The 21,153-nt window shown below is 44.4% G+C and overlaps 1 protein-coding gene across 1 annotated transcript in view; it reads left to right on the forward strand.

Moving 5' to 3' along the window:
- cdh24b (cadherin 24, type 2b) overlaps positions 1-21,153 on the forward strand; it is a gene marked incomplete at both ends in the record, with an annotated part of 102,408 nt that overhangs the window by 62,294 nt on the left and 18,961 nt on the right. The window contains 2 exons of the mRNA XM_084056916.1: positions 12,991-13,247; positions 16,908-17,044. Coding sequence (XP_083913042.1) covers positions 12,991-13,247; positions 16,908-17,044 — 394 coding nt within the window. The remainder of the gene's footprint in view (positions 1-12,990; positions 13,248-16,907; positions 17,045-21,153) is intronic.

The following is a 21,153-nucleotide window of genomic DNA, read 5'->3' on the forward strand; positions in this document are numbered from 1 at the left end:
TGGCCGGTGAAGTCATCATGTGTCCCCGCCCACCCCCGGAGGCGAGGTGGTTTTCCAGCAGGGCGATTTGTGCATTACCACAGAATTCTTTCCTCGACCTTGCACATAGCACCCCTCTGGGCAGAATCTGTATAAACTACAAATTGAAGACTTTGCGCGCGTGCACTTGACTCAGAAACACATGTTGCAATTGCACGAGGAGTTGGAGATGCATACACACACACACACACACACACACACACACGCTGAACACACGCGGAACACACGCGGAACACACGTACGCATGCACACTCACAAATAGCTTACAGAGAGGCAGCATGTTGATGCACGCATGCAGACACACACACACACACACACACACACACACACACACACACACACACACACACACACAGACACACACACACACAGTCACAAACACACAAATATCTGACGCCCGGACTACACCAGGCTTCTCAAAGCGCACGTATGCGTGGAATTTACTGTGCACGTACAGCACGTTTGGAAAGAGCCAATTGATATCAATGATACCGGCTACACCAGGCGCACGGATACACAAGCTCACATAAGCAAGTTTTAAAATAGGACTGGATCTATTAAGTGCTTATGAGCGTATGCGGGGCTCGCGTGTCGAAGGGTGCGCGCGAGCACACACGCACGCACGCACGCACGCACGCACGCACGCACGCACGCACGCACGCACGCACGCACGCACGCACGCACGCACGCACGCACGCACGCACGCACGCACGCACGCACGCACGCACGCACACACACACACACACACACACACACACACACACACACACACACACACACACACACACACACACACACACACACACACACACACACACACACACACACACACACTTGGCCTTGTGGCTGTCTCTGTTCACACTGTTTGTTGGAGGAATATGAAGAGGTGAAGAGGCACAGCAGTTCATCTGAATGAAACAGGGGTTGCAGTGCTTGCTTTTACTATACCACTTCATCCACTATTCTTGGCATGCAGACTGGTCTTACTGAATAGCAGATGGGCTCAAATTACAGCTGGCTGTGTGCATTAAGAGTTTGTCTTCATGTATTCTGTTAATACGTTTGGATGGGCTTATTCACTGGGAATTGGGAAGAAAAACAGTGCATTTTCACACCACTTTCACGTAGGGATGGGGATCGAAAATGGATTCCATCATGGGGAAGCTATTGAGAATTGGAAATCAATACGGTTTTGGCCTATCAATTCTCTTATCAATTCTATAGCGGGACCTTACGTGACGTAATGCCTTGAGAGACGTGACATTGTCTGTGAGAGTCACAACATTGAAATCAAGTTACTGGCACAAACATATTTCATTCAAATAAAGCTATTGACTTCTGTTGAATTGCTTGCCAACTACCGGTAAAAACAAGGAACATGAATTTAATGGCTGGCATGCGCATATCTCTTCAATGTTGTAACCAGTTGAAACCAACATGTTCTACCTTTGATTGAAATTAAATGAAAGTGCCCCAGATTAGCACCAAACAACTACCAATATTTCAAAAGGATCGACAGCATAGGATTGACATTGTAATTGGATCGATAAGGGGACACATCTGTGTGTGTTTTATCTGTGTGTGCATCTGTGTGACCTCTTTTCTTTATCAAGAAAGGCAGACAGACAGACAGACAGACACACACACAGACACACAGACACAGAGAGAGAGAGAGAGAGAGAGATTTTGGGTTGTTGTGAATGCTGATGGGCGTATTGATTTTGAGTGTTAGACCTAATTTGTCGGTCTACTTGAAACATTCACTCAGTGCTTACACTTGCATTAGTCTTATTTTTGAATAGCCGAACTCTACCCGACCCGACCAATTAGAATAAATTGGCGGCCTGAACCTGGAGACAAAGATACACACAGTCTGAAACAATTTAATTCTGAAAGTGTAAAATGGACAGAAGAAAGTAGTTTTTTCTGTCCGCTTTTACACTCTGTGAATTAAATTGACGCTGAGGATTTTACTGTGCAGGAATATCAATTTCAAGGCAAGGCAAGTTTATTTGTATAGCACATATCAACAACGAGTGCTTGATACAAAACATTAAGAGCATTAATGAAATAAAATGCAGCATCTAAAACCTCAGTAAAAGGCAAGCAGCAAACAAAAACATTGTGTTTAAAAGAACTGAGAGTTGTAGCAGACCTGTGGTTTTCTGCGAGTTTGTTACAGATATATGTTGTATAGAAACAGAACGCTGGTTCTCCACGTTTAGTTCTGACCTGTCCCTGAGAGGTCTGGATATAGAGATCTGATATAGCACAAGATCAGATTTTGGCCCTAAAGCCCCTAAACCATTCAATGCTTTATAAACCAGCAGTAGTAGTACAGTATTTTTAAAATCAATTATTTGACAGACAGGGAGCCAGTGTGCAAAGATTGAGTGATATGATCCATTTTCTTTTTTATTAGTGAGGGCTAGAGCAGCAGTGTTCTGAATCAACTGCAGTGTTCTGATCGATTTCTTTCCTCCCCATAACAGTAGTTGAGTGTACTGAGGAGAAATGCACTGACAAGTTTTTTCCAAATCATTCTGAGACATAAGTCCTTTAACCCATTCAGGCCGGGAACGCATCTCTGTCATTTTAGATTTCTTTGGCTATTCAACTTCCTCCCAGAGCCAAGTGAGATAGTAAAAAACAGCAGAGGGCGCTGTTTGTCCTTTTCATTTGGCGATGGGTTCCCAGATTGTCTAAATCCTAACAGTTAAAAAAAAAAAACGAGTTCATAGTGAGTGCCACACTATGAGCTTGTAGATCTGCTATTTTTGGGGACAATCGTGGAAATGTGCAAATCTTTGAATGTATATATTTGTACACATTTGTAACTCAAATCTTTGCTTCTGGGGATTCTCCAAATGTCTTCTAAATCCTAACAGTTTTTTGAAAAATGTATGTTGCTATATATGTCAGTGGTTCTCAAACTTTTTTATGTCAAGGACCACCCAAAATGATATGTATTTGGCTGTGGACCTACAAGATCTACAAGCTTGAAGATCTGCTATTTTTGAATAGCCTAAGAAATCTTAAAATGACACAGATGCGTTCGCAGTCTTACAGTACAATAATGGGTTAATCCTTGATATAGTCTAAAGGAGCAGCATATGCATGCTGTTGAATTCCATGAGTCCATGACTGTACACCAAGATGTTTGGCAAACAGAGAGACTTGAAGAAGTGCAGAAAAACTGAACGAGCGATGGTGAAGAGCCAGGACGGGGTGGTGTCAGACGATGATGGAGTTTGAGAAATGACAGAGAAATGCAGAAGAGAGATTGAAGACAGAGAGGCTGATAGAAAAAAGCTGCAAGTACACCAGAGAGAGAGAGAGAGAGAGAGAGAGAGAGAGAGAGAGAGAGAGAGAGAGAGAGAGAGAGAGAGAGAGAGAGAGAGAGAGAGAGAGAGAGAGAGAGAGAGAGAGAGAGAGAGAGAGAGAGAGAGAGAGAGAGAGAGAGGGAGAGGGAGGACGGGGGGGATAAGAAGGAAGAAGCTTTGTCCCATGGGTACATGTATAAATGGGGACAGGGAGGGAGGTTAGCCAGGGACTCAAGTGGAGAGCTGGGTCATTAAGCCTGAGTTATACTTAGCTGCATGCAGGTGTTGCACACTGTAGGGTAGGCGATCTAAAAGCTCACAACGTGTTGCAGCGCGACACATTGTGAGCTTGTGGATCGGCTATTTTCAGTGTGCGACAACCGCAGGCAACTATGTATATATCCGCTTGCCTCTTATCACTGCTTATTCATTGTCAGTCTCATAGGAACCCCAAGCAATGACACACAGCCCCTCTCTCTCTCTCTCTCTCTCTCTCTCTCTCTCTCTGATCCCATTTACCAAATACACAGATTCTCTTAAACAGCCGTGGAAGCAACTATAAACAAGCACTCGACTCACGCGTGTCACACACACACACACACACACACACACACACACACACACACACACACACACACGTCCTTCACTCCCCGCTTCTCCACATCCGTTTGCTGGCTCTCTCCCATGCCTCATTCACTCTATGGTTGTGTCTAGGAGCCATTTCACTTTATCTGTGAGTCTGTCCAATTCAGCCCTCCAAGTAAAATATGCACACACGCATTTATGACAATGCACACAGAGACATGCATGCCTGCACTAACATACTCGCACGCACAATAAAACACTCATATTTATGCACAAACACGCAGGTAGACAGGTGTGAATATTTGCACTTATGTACTCTCCAACACACTCTATTTATTTATATTCATTCACTCATTGTTATGAGTGTTGTAGTGGGTTTTCCAGGAGAGTGTGCAAGGGCAAAATGAGATGGGACTTGATGCTAGACTTGATGCTAGACTAATGCAATCTGTGACACAACAGAGGGGTTGAAGGCTCGATGTTGATGTCATTCTGTGATGTGACAATAACTCTGATTCTGATTCATTCTGGCTGCAACTGGGAGGAATGGAGGATATTACCAGTGTCACTAAATGATACTGGAAATCCATGGAGTTGCATTGTGTTGCATTCTGTACTGATCTCTTCGCAGTTCTACATGACTCTATTCTATTCCATTATATTCAACTCAGCTCCACTTTGGTCTATTTTTTTGCAATTTCCACAAATTGCACCTTTATAGTTTCCTGTTTACTATTCTACTCTGACATACTAATAATTACATACAGTATGATCGCCTATACACTATCCCCTTTTTTCCCCTCTAGACCAAATCTCTTTACCGAAATCTACAAGCTCATAACATGTCACATGACGACATGTTGTGAGCTTGTTGGATTTCTTTTTTATTTTATTTATTTTAACGCCCACAAAAGGGACACCAGGTTAAAAGTGGATACGGTAGCTATTAATGAACATACATCTTGCTCTTAATAGATTTTGTGATACGGCATGTGCACTAGGCCACGCTGTAAGTGGCAGGTAATTGAAGAATTAGCATTAACAACCTCCAGCACCCATAGCAGCTTGGCTGCACTCTGCAGCAGTGTAGCCACAGCGGGTCAATCGCTGGGCGGTTGCCTCTTTAAACAGTGGTTTAACAAGGCCCGACCTTGGGAGCACAGACTACAGCAGAGTGTGTGTATCAGGAACGTAATTGCATTGCACCTGGTCAATGCCCCTGATTAAATGGATTGAATGAAAACCGGCAGTACTTTACGGTATGACGTGTATTCAGTCAGTACACTGTGGGTGTGTTTCATTTAGTTGTTGTTACTGTGTGCCAGCATGGACAGCTCCTGTACATTTAACTTCATGCTGGCACACACTAACTCCTAATGAAACACACACAGCTGCCAAAATGGCTTCTGTGAAAAGGGTCCATTCAAAGACATCTTGGAGGTGGAATCTAAATTACCTTGTTGTAAGGAAAAATGGGATTCTCAGAAATCATCATGATTCTACATTTTCATCACATAATCATTAGCCACATGGCCACCGGTATGTTTGTTATGGTTGAGAAATGCAACAAAATTCCATAAGTCCAAGTCTTATTTCTATGCTCTTTCACTATGACAGAGCACCCCTCCTATCTCCCTATTGTTTGTTGTAGCGTGAAGGAAATCTCACAACAAAACATTGTTCAAAACTTTAATCACACATTATTTAACAGGCTGTGTGTTTAAAATGTACATACCTGTAGTGCATTGAATGAGTCCAAACGGCTTCTCTAGAATCAAGGCGGAGGAGCTGATGGGGATGGTATGGAGAGTGGAGGCAACTCAGTGTAAACAACAGTATGGCGGATCATCAACGAGATGTGTGGGCGCAAAAGGTCAAAGCAGGGAAAGGTCACAGGCAACAACCCGGAGGAGAGAGTGACCTCCTGGTTCACTTCTTTCTGGAAGCTGCTGGACACATACCCGACAGCTGTGGAGGAACTACACGCAATCCTCACAGATCTCCATATTTATGAGGGTCCCTTTATACTCATTTCACTGGAGAGTAATCCACTCTCAACTGAAGCAAAGGGAAAGTGCTGGGCCACATGTTAGGTTGTTAAGAATTGCAATCTAGAGACGACATCATCCTGGAGATTTGCAACCAGGCTCTCATGAAAAACAACAAGCCGGATATGGTCTCTCTCTCTGACATCATGCCAGTGCCAAAATCTGACTATCGAGGCATCAGTATAACAATTGTCATTGCAAAGACAACAGCATGATTCTGAATACGATTCGGTAGAACCAAAATAGCTTTCTACTGTAGCTCAGATCTTGGTCTTAAGAAGGATCATTGAGGAGGTGAAGAGGAACAACTTGCCAGCGATACTTTAAAAAATAAATTAGTCGATAGTCGATACACAGAGGCATAATGATGAAGATACTCAGGGTCTATATGTGTCTCTGCCAAGTTAACAGGGGCTATAGGAGATGATCCCAGATGGCACAGACATAGGCAGGCCATCAATGGACGGGAGCAAGAACTCAGTCTTACTACTACACCAGTCTCTGCTGCAGCCCTAATGGACCTGGACTATGCTAATGACATCTGCCTGCTATCTGACTATGTGCAGCAGGCACAGGTGCTCTTGGCTAGAGTAGAAACAGAATGTGCCAAGGTTGGTCTTGGGTAAAGGCCAAGAAAACTGAGGTGATCAACATCCTCCGGGATCATCCACCTCTAACAATAACAGGAGGCACTGCCCTGAAAGAAGTCAGTGACTTCAAATACCTGTGCCAATGGGTCACCTCGACAGAGCAAGACCTTAAAGTAGTGCTTTAAGGTCTTGCCTGGAGGGTTCTGAATGGCATGCATGGCCAGTGTGTGGAATTCCACCCTCCTTCTTTCTCTGTGACTGTAGAGTCTGTTCTCCTCTACAGTATATGGCTGTAAATGTTGGACACTGAAGCCTGCCCTACAGAAGTCCCTGAATGGGTGCTACATCAGAATACTATGTACAAATGTTACCTGTATGGGGGGGATACCAAGAGTGAGTGAATGGAGAATGATGCCCCCGCCGTAGACACCACAAGCTCCCAGCCAATAAAGCTGTGCTGTGCCGTGTGCTGGAACCAGCACACAGGCATCAATCACAAGGGCATCCTGATCCCGCACCTACCTACATGGACATGGAGGATCAAGATGACTGGAGACAGGCTTGTCTGAGGACAACCAACAGTAGAGAGAGAGCATCAGATTACATTAGCCAAGTACACCTATAGTTCAATTGAGGGTTACAGGCATGCAACATCACAGACAATTATTGCCTTGCATGGTTCAAACAGGGTTGAATTTGTTTTTGTATTGTGATCATTAAGCCTTTGAAGGTACCTGTGTTGTTCACGAGGCATCAGAACAAACAGCAGTCTCCAGGCTTCCATGTTGAATGCTCACAAGGTCAGAGCTGCTGGGAACTTACATGTAGGATATGTCCCAGTTCCCAGTTGTGTTGAATTCACAGACTCTGTGTGTCCTCCTCAGTAGCAGCTCCAGTGGGGAAGTCGGGAATTTCAAAGCAGGCAGTGGTGCATCTGTTTCCACTCTGTCAGTGAGTCGAAAGGATGGGATTAGCTCATTATCAGCATGATGTGGAATGCATTTATTATGCAGTCACATGCAACTACTACTGCATAAGGTGTCAAAACAGCCCGCGTAAATGACAGCAGCGGTAAAAAAAAGAAAAGAAGAAAGAAAAGAAAAGAATGTTCAAGAACAAGTGAGAATCACCCTGGCAAAAGGCCAAGACGTCATACCTACTTGTTTACACGTGTTTACTAAATCCAATCGTGTTTGATTAACAAAACAGTAACATGAGTCACAACATTAAGCGTATCATAACATCATTAACACGACTTGTGGTGCTATCCCAATTCACACTTCTTCTTTTTTTTGTCGAGGGCGGGGTGTGGGTGCTGTGAGCCGTATACAGTAAGCCTGCTATTTGTGTGCACCTTTCATTTTCCCATACCATGGGGGACAAGCTAATGTAGCTAGCTGCCTGTGTCAATTTGCTGTTATAATTTCCATATGCTCTCACTTAAAATGGCTGGCTAATCCGCGGTCACCCGCCTGCAGTGTGCCCAGGATTATCTGTTTGTTTTCCTTGCACGGGGAGATTGTGCTAATCTCCTCAGAGAGGGAGGGCGAGAGAGAGAGAGAGAGAGAGAGAGAGAGAGAGAGAGAGAGAGAGAGAGAGAGAGAGAGAGAGAGAGAGAGAGAGAGAGAGAGAGAGAGAGAGAGAGAGAGAGAGAGAGAGAGAGAGAGAGAGAGAGAGAGAGAGAGAGAGAGAGAGAGAGAGAGAGAGAGAGAGGGGTGAACATTAAAGGGAAACGAGAACGACAGGGCACATCTGACTAACATAGGAAAGAGGGGGGGGACAGGCAAGAGACAAGTGACAGGAAAAGGAAGCGCGATAGAGGAGGAACAAAGTCAAACGGGAGATTTAGAAGGGGGTCTTTGTTCTCTTAGCACCACAGTCACGCTCGTTGCAGAGGAAACGTCCAGGAGCTGCGACTGTCATCATCACACACACACACACACCCCACGTATGATCTTCATTTAGAATGCACAAAATGAAGAGTTGTCAAGGACAGCAGGAGGCTGAGACACACACGTAGGCACGCCCACGCACGCACTGACGCACGCGCACACACACACACACACACACACACACACACACACACACACACACACACACACACACATAATCTTCTCATTTGCTTTCAATTATGCTGGAGGGGGGAGAATGGTGCTTCTTGTCATGGCTTCCCGGGATCTTGACCGGATGATTTAAAACCTTGCTCAATGTCTAGCCATGCATTTGTGTGTTGTGTACACATGCACGCACGCTCTCTCACTCACACAGAGACACCCACACACACACACACACACACACACACACACACACACACACACACACACACACACACACACACACACACACACACACGCACACACGCACGTGCACATGTGGGCAATTTTGGTCACACAGCCGGGTCTCTAGTCAATTGACCAAGCGTGACTAGGAGGTGGCATGATTTATTATGTATCGCCAGGCCTACCATGCCAGTGTTTGTAATTACATTCTCAGTAACTGTTCTAAAAGGGAACAGGTACCAGGGTAATTTCAGGAGAGGGTGTGCGTGCGTGCGCGTGCATGTGTGTGTGTACTTGTTTTACCATACTTATGAGGGCCACATTTTTTTGAGGAATAGACATCGTGAAGACAATTATCCGGGTCTGTGCAAAAGAAATGGATGTTTTAGGGTTAGGAAAAGATTTGGGTTGGAGTTATGTAATTTATACTTCTTTGCATGCATGCCTGTGTGTGTGTGTGTGTGTGTGTGTGTGTGTGTGTGTGTGTGTGTGTGTGTGTGTGTGTGTGTGTGTGTGTGTGTGTGTGTGTGTGTGTGTGTGTGTGTGTGTGTGTGTGTGTGTGTGTGTGTGTGTGTGTGTGTGTGTGTGTGTGTGCGTGTGTGCGCGTGCATGCATGTGAGCATTGAAGCACAAGGTTACTTCTGTGCAAGTGCAGAGCATGTGAGCGAGAGACAGAGAAAGAGAGCGAGGGACAGAGACGGCGAGTGAAGGAATGAAGAATGTACCTGTTCAGACTTTGTTTTCGCTTTCCCCTCGGTGCATACTGCTTTATATGTGTGCGTGTGTCACACAGAGAGAGAGAGAGAGAGAGGCAGAGAGAAAGCCTGAGAGGGACAGAGAGAGAGAGAGAGAGAGAGAGAGAGAGAGAGAGAGACAAAGGCAGTACAGGCAGAGAATGAAAGGTGGGTCGCTGTGTGATAAGTGCCTCCAGCGAGCGTGTGATGTAGAGAGATGAGCGTGTGCGTTCTGGGTGGGCAGGGAGGGGTTGGTGGGGCGCAGGCACGCAAGGAAAAGCGGTGGTTGCAGTTGCGGGATGTGTGTGTGTGTGTGTGTGTGTGTGTGTGTGTGTGTGTGTGTGTGGGGGGGGGGGGGGGGGGGTGCGTGATGGAGTGTTAGGACAGAGGGGGGGGGGGGGGGGCAATAGAGCGAGGGAGGGAGGCAGGAAGGCGAGGGGTGATGGAGTGTTCGAGGGAGGAAGGGAGGGCGGAGGGTGATGAGTGTGTGCTCACAGTGTAAGTGACACCTCTCCTCCTCAGACAGATTGTCTGCCTCTCCCTTCTAATGGGAACCTGTTAGAGGAGCCTTTTCTCCTGCCTCCCTCTGTCCCTCCCCCGCCATCCACCCCCGCCTCCATTTCTTTTCCTCCCCGCTGCACCCCGCACCCGCTACCACTCCGTCTACCCTGACATTACCCATTTATTGTTATATATATTTATATATATTCCTTTTTTTCTCCTCCTGAGAAAGATGTTTCCCCACACTTGCCTGTATTTCAAAGTCGGCGTCCTTCAAACCACCTCTCTTCAACGCATCATTTTTAATCAATCTCTGCCCGTGTTTGAATTACAGATTTAGTCAGCCTATGAACAGGCACAAAGGTTTAGCCTACACCTCAAGGGAGAGTGAGAAACGAGAGAGAACGGGGCCGGGTGGTGCAGTGGTAAAGTACCTGCGCACCATCACCATGGAGATTGGGGTTCGATTTCTTTGCGGTGCCTCCAGCACCAATTGTGTTTGTTGGGCGATCCAACGAACACAAATGGCCGTGTTCACGGATGGGAGTCCGGCAGGGAGGGCGATCTCTGTCGCTGCACTATGAGACTCGTGCAGGTTGGTCAGGGTGCCTGTTCAGCAGTGTGTAGAATTGGCAGGGTCAGAGTTCTCCGCACATGTTATGCTGTCCTGGTGAAACTCCTTACTTTCAGGTGAACAGAAGCAGATGGTGACTCAAACAGTAGGGATTGGCAGTGACAGGGACTATACACATATGGGGGGGGGGGGTTGGGGGGGTTGGCATAACGATTAAATAGGGGAGAACAATCAAAAATAGTTGATTATAAAAAGAAACAAGAGAAAGAGAGAAGAGAGTGAGATGGAAAGAAAGAAAAATCAGAAAGGGAGTGGAGAGTGGATTTCAATATCCTCTAATCCACAGGGAACCTCAGCAGTCTCTATCTCTTTGTATGCAACTTGGACAGCGGAGTCTGCAGAGCAGGGAGCCTATTTATCCTCTGTCCAGCACGGTGCTGTGTGCCAGTCAGACACAGAGGGTTCCTATCCATACACTCGCTTTGAGTACACACGCACACGCACGTACTGTATGCACACGCACACTCACACACGCACACACACAGGCGCACAGTAATACCTCAAAGAGATATTGTGAACCAGACCCAAACATGTTGTGCTCCAAAAATGTAATCAACAGCAGGTGTATGTCTAGCAATCATTGCTGCAAACCTGATCAGAGGTTTCATTGCTTCTGAGCCGTCCTGCTGGTGAGGAGCGCGGCAATCATACACAGAGTCACCTCCGACAAATAGGCTCCATAACATCTCTAACAAACAATTGCTGACGTATCACAGCATACAGGAACAAGAGGTGTGCTTTATGTAGCCAGCACAGCATGAGTCATCATGGTGGTGTTAAACACAGTTGGATGATTCATGCTAAAGGGAGGTATAAATCCCTTGATAAATGTTAGTTTTAATTTTTATTTGGAATGAGCTGTCGATGTCCCAGCCATGCATCCAAGCATGCAAATTCAAAAGCACTTGTGTATTACTTCTTCAAACAGATTTGAATATTCTCAAACAAAAAGCACCTCGCTGTCCAAGATACTCCCACAGTGTTCCAAAAGACCTTAAACAACACCTACCAACAGACTTGTAACAGTAGAACAAAAGATTGAACCTGCCAGCTCTATCCACCAACACACACGTGTGTTGCCAACATTGCACCACACAACAATGTTGGAGAGGAGGGGTGTAAATTATGCTGTGCAAGTAGCCCAATCACCACCGTTTCTTGGATGAATATTTTACTAGCATTCAATATAACAATTGTATCTCTCCATTCTCCCCACCTTGTCAAAGCAGTGCCAATCCCACATAGCCTACAGTAAGAAAATAACGTACAGTAGCATAAAGCCAAAATCCTGTATGTATTTGAATGAATAAATCATGTTTTTAACCAATCTGTATCATATGATAGCACAATATAACTAGGACATCTGCCATTGTTACTATTCCATTGAGAAGTTTTACATTTATTTGAAGCAGACAGCACACCGGAAGTGACACTTTCCATGTATCAACAACAGTACATCAGTAGTTGCTATAGCTACAGGAGGTGCTAGTTAACATCTTTAGCCACACATGTGCTTTACTTGAGCTCTTCCAACAATCTTGTGGAAGACAGTTACATGTTGTTTATTATAGGACTGTAATGTAATGTCTAATCAGTGTATTAAATGAATTGTGATTGTGGCCTCCATGAAATTCTACCTGTTTTAGAAATGTGTTGTTTTCCTTGAAACGGCATTTGATTAATGGTCAATGGCAGGGGAGCTAAAATTGCTCCAAAGAAAATAACAAAAACAGATGGCTGGGGTCTAGTATTTACAACAGTGACAATTACACGTTTTTAGCTGTTAGAACCGTTCAGTGCAAATTATTACATTTATATGTGTGATGTGTTTCTTCTCACCTCTAATTAATTTCTCTAACACGTGCTGCTCAAAGTGGTTCAAAATGAACAATTTCTGTTGCCAGGAAGTTGTGCCTTTCAGCCTTTGAGCCTTTCAGTCCATTTGCTACTTGTTGTGTCAGTACGTTTGATGGTCTATATCACATTTATTCGAATTGTTCCTGTCACTTTAAAATAGCCAATCTAAAAGCTCACAACGCGTCATGGATGTGGCTTGTGAGCTTGTGAGTAGGTTTTTGGGCATGCGACACCATCGTGCGACAAAGCATAAATTAGGCGCAATTGTCTTTCCGACCCCATCCAAACTCATAAAGTGTCTGTGCCCAGTGCACTAGAGTCCACCGTTATTCTCCAGGACCCTTCCAACCTTTCTGCAACCTCTCTACATAACTCTGTCTAAATGTCTTCCTTCCCGCAGGCTGTGGACTACGAGAGCCGCAGTTCCTACTCATTCTCCGTGGAGGTACTTAACCCCATCGTGGACCCGCGCTTCCTACGCCGGGGCCCTTTCAAGGACAGGGCCTCCATCAGAGTGGCAGTGCTGGACGCAGACGAGCCCCCCCGGTTCTCTCGGGCCCGCTACCTCATGGATGTGTCAGAGAACTGCCCGCCTTCCTGCACTGTGGGCCGAGTTGGCGCCGTCGACCCTGACACCGGACTGACCAATAACATCAGGTACCGGTGTGACGCAGAGGCGTTAGATAAGAAAACATTCACTGATCTTCAGAGGGAAATTCAGGTGTCATACTGTAGCAGCAACAGCAGCAAGACAAGTTTATCTGTATAGCATATTTCAACATCAGTTGAAGTCAGTTCATAGTGTTTTACACTATGACATTAAGAACAGTAAGACAAAGTGCAAAAGCAACATATACAAAGACATTTGAATACAATTAAATATACAATAGTTATTAGAGTTATGAAAATAGAAAATTAAAATAAATAAAAAATAAAATAGACAAATAAGAGAATAAAATTACAGTGCACAAGAAATGAATCAAAAACCTCAATGAAAGGCATGCAGCGACAAACAGAAAAGTCTTCAGCTTTGATTTAAAAGAACTGAGAGTTGTAGCAGACCTGTAGTTTCTTGGGAGTGTGGGAGTCTCTAAAAACAGTTACAGTAGCTGAGTTTACTGAAGAGAAGTTTTCCCAAATCCTGCTGAGACATAAGTCCTTTAATATTTGATACATTCTTAAAGTGATAGAAGGCTGACTTTGTAATTGTCTTAATGTGGCTGTTGAAATTCAGGTCTGAGTCCATGATTACACCAAGATTTATGGCTGTGTTGTGGTTTTTAACATTGCCTATTCAAGCTGAGAACTGACTTTTAATCATTTTTTACTTGGCTCTCAAAACTATTACTTTGTCTTGGTTTATTTAAATTAAATTCTGGCACATCCAACTGCTGATTCATTCAATGCACTTACTCAATGCTTATATTGGACCATAGTCCATATATTTATGTAAAACACCTGCATAATAATGGTAACATATTTTATTGTTTTCCAAGCCATGTAGATGTCAAACAGAAGAGTCCCCAGAAAGTTGCCCAGTTTTTCAGCCATCTATTAATATATAATGGCTGACCATGTTGAATGCAACACTGAGATCCAGTAATACGGAGGCTTATAATCTAGTAGATGTCATTGAAGACCTTAACAAGATCAGTCACAGTGCTGTGGCGTTGTCGAAGTGCTGACTGGAAGACTGCAAAGCAGTTCAGTGGCAGGAAGCTCAGTTCAGTTGTTGAAAATGAGTCTTTTCAATTATTTTACTTAAAATCCGGAGGTTTAGTATGGGCCTATTGTTCATTAGAGGTGTCTATATTGTTCATTTTTGAGAGTGGCTTAATGACAGCAGGTTTCAGGGACTGTGGGAAGAAACCTTGACTATTTGTGGAAGATCTGAGTCCATGCAATTTAAAACATTTTGAAAAAGCGTGGGCACTGTGATACAGTGCCAGATTCCAAAGCAAATATCTTATATCTAATTATGTGAGTCTAAAAAGAGAGATCTGTGTGCAGTTATCAAGTCATCAGAGACTGAAATGTGCGTAGAAAAAATAAAATAAAAGATATACTGTATGGCATGATATACAATAGTAGTATATACAGTAGTATGTGATATTGTCTTTTCATGTTTTTTGTGTGTTTTAGGGCTGTCAAATCAATGCTAATGCGTTAAAGCCTTAACGCACCGCTATGTTAATTGCGATTAATTATTTTTGTGCATTAACTGAAAAAAACTAAACAAACATCCAGTCATATTGAGTTAGATGAAGAACGTAGCAGCCTAAGAGTGTCTCCCTATAATGAAAATCAGAAGCAAGTGGAGGAACATGAGAAATGGAAATCACACAGGTTAGACATACAAGGTTTACAAGGACATACAGAATTCAGAGCCAAATTCAAAGAGTATCCTTTGATCCAGAGTTCCAGACAGTTTTCCCCATACAAGTAGTAACCCCCAAAAGCTTCCAGAACAAAAAAAGTACTTAAACCTGACCCCACTTGCTCACCTACTGGCCCGCACCAAAAATAGCCGATCTACAAACTCACAATGCGTCGCGCTGCAATGCGTCGTGAGCATTAGGCCGTCCCTGGCTGTAGTTTTCCTTCAGCCTCTGATGTTTGTGTTTTGTCTGGAGGCTATGGTTTGGCGTTGGGAGGAAAGCGAAGTGATTTGTCATTAGCAGCCCCAGTAAACCGTGTCCCAATTAGAGCCAGCTGAAAAGCTAGGAGTGCGTGTGGGGTGAAATGATAGTTAGTGCACTCATACAGATTATTCAGATAATCAGCCTCACTTCAAAGCTAGCCCCTATCAATGGCGATAATCTCCCTATATTAATTCCCAGGCCATTTGTGTTGCAGAGTCCCTTATCTTGCTCTCTCTCACACACACTCTCTCACGCTGTCTCCACACCCCACCCATCTCTTTCTGTTTCCTTTCCTTCCTTCCTTCCTTGCGTCCCCACTTCCTTCCTTCTTTTCTTCTTCCATTCCATCCTTCCTTCCTTCCTTCCCAACTTCCTTCCTTCCTTCCGTTCATTCCTCCTTTCATTCCTTAACCTATTAAGATTTCATTGTCATTTTTAGATTTCTTTGGCAGATATACAAGCTCATAGTGCGGCATGTGAGCTGGTAGATCTGCAATTTTTTTTAAATGTATGCAAATCGTTGAATATATAGATATACATTTTTAACTCAAATCTCTGTCCCTGGAACAAAATATTTTGAGATGGGAGGGGTCCGTGGACAAATACATATCATTTTGGGTGGTCCTTGACATGAAAAAGTTTGAGAACCACTGATATATAGCAACATAAGTAAAACAAAAACATAAAAAACTCTTCGGATTTAGAATTAGACATTTGCAGAATCCCCTAAGAGTAAAAATGTGCTTTAAAAAATATATATTAAAAGATTTGCACACATTTTCACGATTTTTCCCAAAAAATTAAGATCTACAAGCTCGTAGCACGGCACTCGGTGCGACTATGAGCTTGTATATCTGCTATTTTTTAATAGCCAAAGTATAAAATAATGGTTTAAGTGGTTACACAGGTGCGTTCCCGGTCTTAATGGGTTATGGTACGGTCACACAGTTGCGATTGGTGGTTGGAAGTGCCATCCACTCCCATTATATGGGACAAACCTGAAAGACTGTCCCGATGTGTTGAGCTGGCGGAGCTGAAGCGCGTGCACGAAGTCAGACGCATGGGGTTCAACATCGGTGAACCAGTGACAGGCACCAACCAATGGGACAGATGCGCTATGCATTGACCGATCTCGGCAGCCATTTGCTTGTAGTCCCCCCCCCCAGAGGGCCAACAGTCCAAACGTAGGGGGAATGCAAGGAAGATAATCCAAAACAATGAGGCAGAAACATGTGCTCATATTTCAATAAATGTAAACAACTTTATTTTTGATGAATGGACTGAATATTCACATACAAACGTTGGCTACAAAAAATTAAACATCTCTGTGCTTTATTGTCATAAATTTACTTATGAATCTGTCATTCATAATTATTGATGTAATTCACATGTAGCCTATGTACTTAAACCTTCTATTCTCAGTAAAACGGAACTACATTTCTTGGACCGTTTTTTGCTGTCAACACTAAATCCCTTGGTTTTCATATTTGTCAAGGTCAGGTGTGTTTTCATATTGCTGGTTACTATATTATGGATAATATTAATATTTTATATTGCACATGCTTATTAATCTTTATTAATTTAGTCGCTTTGGATAAAAGCGTCTGCTAAATGACTGTAATGTAATGCAATGTAATTAATCTCTCTCAACCTGTCCCTCCCTCTACCCTCCCAGGTTCTCTATTGATCCCCAGTCGGACCCCGAGGCTCTGTTCCGGATCACCCCAGACACCGGCCTTATCACCACGGCGATGGAGCTGGACCGCGAGCGAGAGCATTGGCACAACATCACAGTCATCGCCACCCAGAGAGGTCAGGCTTCACTCCATCTTAAGAGGGAGAGGTTGCGCTTTGAAAGTTGAAAGTTTGCTCTGTGCCCCCCCTGCAAATCCTATGCATTTAGGTTTTTTCCGTCACCCCAAAACGTGACACAATTTACCCTGTTCACACAGTGGCCATTTTTCTCTTACTTCATATTTGACCTAATTTATACCATACATCGTTGTACGGTGCTGAAAATACCAAATCTACAAGCTGCATCAGAATGTGACACATATGGAGTGTAAATTAATTATCACAGTCATACGATAAAGTATAAAATACAGTACAATGTCAGCAACAATATATTACGGAAACTTTCTGTGATGCGATCGGTAGATGTATTCATGTAAAGACAAAACTGGACTCAATGTTTAAAAGGATTAGAGAGCATTTAAAACAATCGTTTACAGCAGAGAATACATACAGAGTACATTGAGAGCAATGAATACAGTAGCAACCTTGAATTTCCTCAACACAATAGCCACCGAGGTAAGAGCCAGTTGTCAGATTTCATTCCCTCAACCTCGGTGTCTAACAAAACCGATCTCACCCCCGTCGCCCTGCGCAAAGAGTCGGAAAGCAAACAATTAAGCAGAGGCTCTATGGACTGAAGCTCAACAGCCACTTCACTGACAATAGAGACATACAGCGCTTGGGGCAAGGTTTCCACACAATAACCGACTACATGCTTCCTCCCATATTCATGAAGTGTTTGAGCGGTTTGTCAATGCAGCACATCAAGGCAATATCTACCACCCTCCACCTCACATATCTGGAAAGGAAGAACACCTACGCCAGGATCCTTTTAATCGATTTCAGCTCAGCCTTTACACCGTCATACCACAACAGGGTGGAGAAGCTGAGGTTGTTGGACGTAACGTTGACACTAGCACCTCCAACTGGATGCTTGACTTCCTGACGCAGAGGCAGCAGACAGTCACGGTTGGCAGCCACACATCAAAATCCATCTTGGTGAGCACAGGCTTACTGCAGGGCTGTGTCCTGAGCACCCTGTTGTCCACCCTGCTACATGACTGTACTGACAGATTTAACTTAATATAACTTTAATACTTAATTGACAGGAGTCTCCCAAGAGTCTATACTTGGCCCTCTCCTTTTCCCCTCTATGGCCAATATCTGCACCGAAGATAGGCGATCTACACATGCATGTAGATCGGCTATTTTCTCTGCATACAGGACGTCTGTCCCTTGACGTCAACAGAATAAAGTAGACAGTGATCAAATTCAGGAGGGCAGGCAGACAACATCATACGCTGCTGATCATCAATGGCGCCGCTGTGGAAGAGTCAGGAACATCAAGTTCCTGTTTTTTTAGTGCACCTTGTGGATGACCTGACCTTAACCATGAGCACCTTCGCCATCATAAAAAAAAGTCTGACAGCAACGCCATGTCCTCCAGAGTTTTAAAAGGGCAAGTCTCCCCATCCTATCACCGGCTTCTACAGGGGCACTGAAAGCATTCTACCCTACGGCCTTGATGCGATGCAATGCGATGCGAGAGTGTGGTCTCGCATCGCAAGATAATTGAAGTCCTCGACTGGCTCGAGCACCGTCCCGTCCGCAGTGGCAATGGTTTTGTCCTCTGTGTTGTTATTGAGCTTGAGGCCTATCTTACTGCACTCCATTTTTACTGCCAGTTGTAGTTCCCTTCCTTTCTCAGTCTTTCTCCGAGACTAGGGCAATGTCATCTGCGTAGTTGAGGTCAGTAATCATGATAGGGTGTACTGCCTTGACTTCCTCGGGACCAGAGTGAACCCCAGTGCCTCCTCTCTGCCATTGATTGCGAGTCTCAGTGCATGGTCCATCACTACAATGAACAGGAAGGGGGCCAGAGTGTCACCCTGTTGGACGCCCGCTAAGATCTCAAATTCTTTGGTGTGACCATCGCAGGTTTGAACTTTGGCTTGAGTCTGGCCCTAGCTTGCCACTATCATCTGAACCATCTTCCCAGGAACTCAAACTAGGCCCAGATAATGTTCATGAGTTTCCCCCAGTGGATGGTGTGGCTCTCATCTCCTCCCTGGCTTTGGTGATTATGGGGTCGAGGCATCTGTCTTATGTCTTTCCTCCTTGCTTTGGGAACTTGCTGGAGGCATGTCTCAGCTGCTAGTTGGTTTGCTTCAGCAAAGCTTTGGTAGCAGGCTGTTATGCTCACCTCCTCCTCCTGCAGTGCTTGGAACCTGTTCTTGATTTCCACTGCGTAGCGTTCCAGTAGCTGACGGTCCGTTGACAGTTGACTCCATTCGTATTTTGCCTTCCTCCTTCCCTCTTCCTTGGCGTCAGGATCAGCCTCACTGTTGCAGTGACAATCCTGTGGTCTCGCTGTTAATGACCCTTACGGGTGCATTTGGTTCCGTTTGTATACTCTAGGAGTTAATGGTGGTCCTTGAGATTTTAAAGTTTGTGAACCACTATATTGTATATAGCAGACGTGAAGTCAACATGCCAGCTCTGACAGTGTGATAAAAAACGGTTCCAGAAACGGTTCCAAATGTGATTAAACCGATTCCGGTTCCTCAATGTTGGATCCGGGTCCGTTTCCGGATCCCAACCCTACTGGTGCCTCTCTCCCCTCCTGCTGGAGATTTACTATCAAAAGCATCATCAAGGACCTCCACCACCCTTCACGCAGTCTGTTTTCCCTCCTGCCGTCTGGGAAGAGGTGCCAGAGCATCTGTGCCAAAATCAACAGAATGTTAAATAGCTTTTTACAGCAAGCAGTCAGGATCATCAACAGAATGCACACCTCCCCCAGCCCTTAACCCCCCATCAATGCTGGTCACTCGTTGTCATACACAGTTGTCAACATCGAAATGAAAAGGGTCCAGTTGTCAGCATCGAAATGAAACATGCAAGTTCTCTCTAAAAACACTTTTACCACATAAGCCCTATACCCTGGCCTATACTGTACTCTATGTATGACAAATAGCGAAAATAGCAGATCTATAAGCTCACAATATCACATTGCAACGCGTTGTGAGCTTGTAGATCTGCTATTTTCACTATTATTGTTGTTATTATTATTATTATTATTATTTTAAGTTTGAAATGTTTTAAAAATAACAGATTTTCTCTTTTTTTTCTTTAAAAAAAAAAAATATTTTGCCTATAATGACATGCCCAAAATAGGGACACCAGGTTGAAAGTGGTTAATGCCCTGTCCTGCTAAAAGTTATTTTCCATAGTTAGGGTTTCTTTTCTCTTTTGAGAGTGAAATTGGCTGGTGAAATAGTGAGACTTAAGTTTACTTTAGGTTCGGTGTCCACCAGCCAATGTGGGCGACGAATGGAAAAACACAACAACAAAAACTTTTTTTTCCGGCACTGGCCTCCCTCCCTTACGGTATATATCGGGCTATGACAAAGTTAATCTTTACTTAAGACTTACTCAGGGATTCTTGTGGCAGCAGTATCGGTGGGAGTGGATAGGAGTGCCAGTCTTGAATAATGAGATCTATCTAGTAAACAGACCGTTGGAGGCTGCATTGATAATGGCCACAGTAGGCAGAGCTGCCATGGCCACAGGCAGCCCAGCTCACCCACTGCCATTATTGCGGGGAGCTCATTTTCTCCGGGAAGCAATGGCCGCCATCCATGACACACTGTTACTGCACAGAATGTGGGAGCACCCCACATCCAGATGGAGAGGGCGTGTGTGTGTGTGTGTGTGTGTGTGTGTGTGTGTGTGTGTGTGTGTGTGTGTGTGTGTGTGTGTGTGTGTGTGTGTGTGTGTGTGTGTGTGTGTGTGTGCTTGTGTGTGCTTGTGCGTGTGTGTGTCACAATATCAATTTGAGCCCAAATGTTGCTGTAGAATTGCCCATTTGATTGAATGAGTGAGAAAGTGCGTGTGTGGGTCTGTGTTCTGTAGGTATGTGTGGGCCAGACCCGATTGTGTCTTAAGTACTACACAATTGCTGCCCAAAATGTGGAAATAAGTGATTGTTCACTCTAAACTATGGGTCCATCTGGTCCAAGTAGTGTGTGTGTGTGTGTGTGTGTGTGTGTGTGTGTGTGTGTGTGTGTGTGTGTGTGTGTGTGTGTGTGTGTGTGTGTGTGTGTGTGTGTGTGTGTGTGTGTGTG

The sequence above is a fragment of the Gymnoscopelus microlampas genome (genome assembly GCF_963454915.1).
Source record: "Gymnoscopelus microlampas genome assembly, chromosome: 5".
NCBI classification, from domain to species: domain Eukaryota; kingdom Metazoa; phylum Chordata; class Actinopteri; order Myctophiformes; family Myctophidae; genus Gymnoscopelus; species Gymnoscopelus microlampas.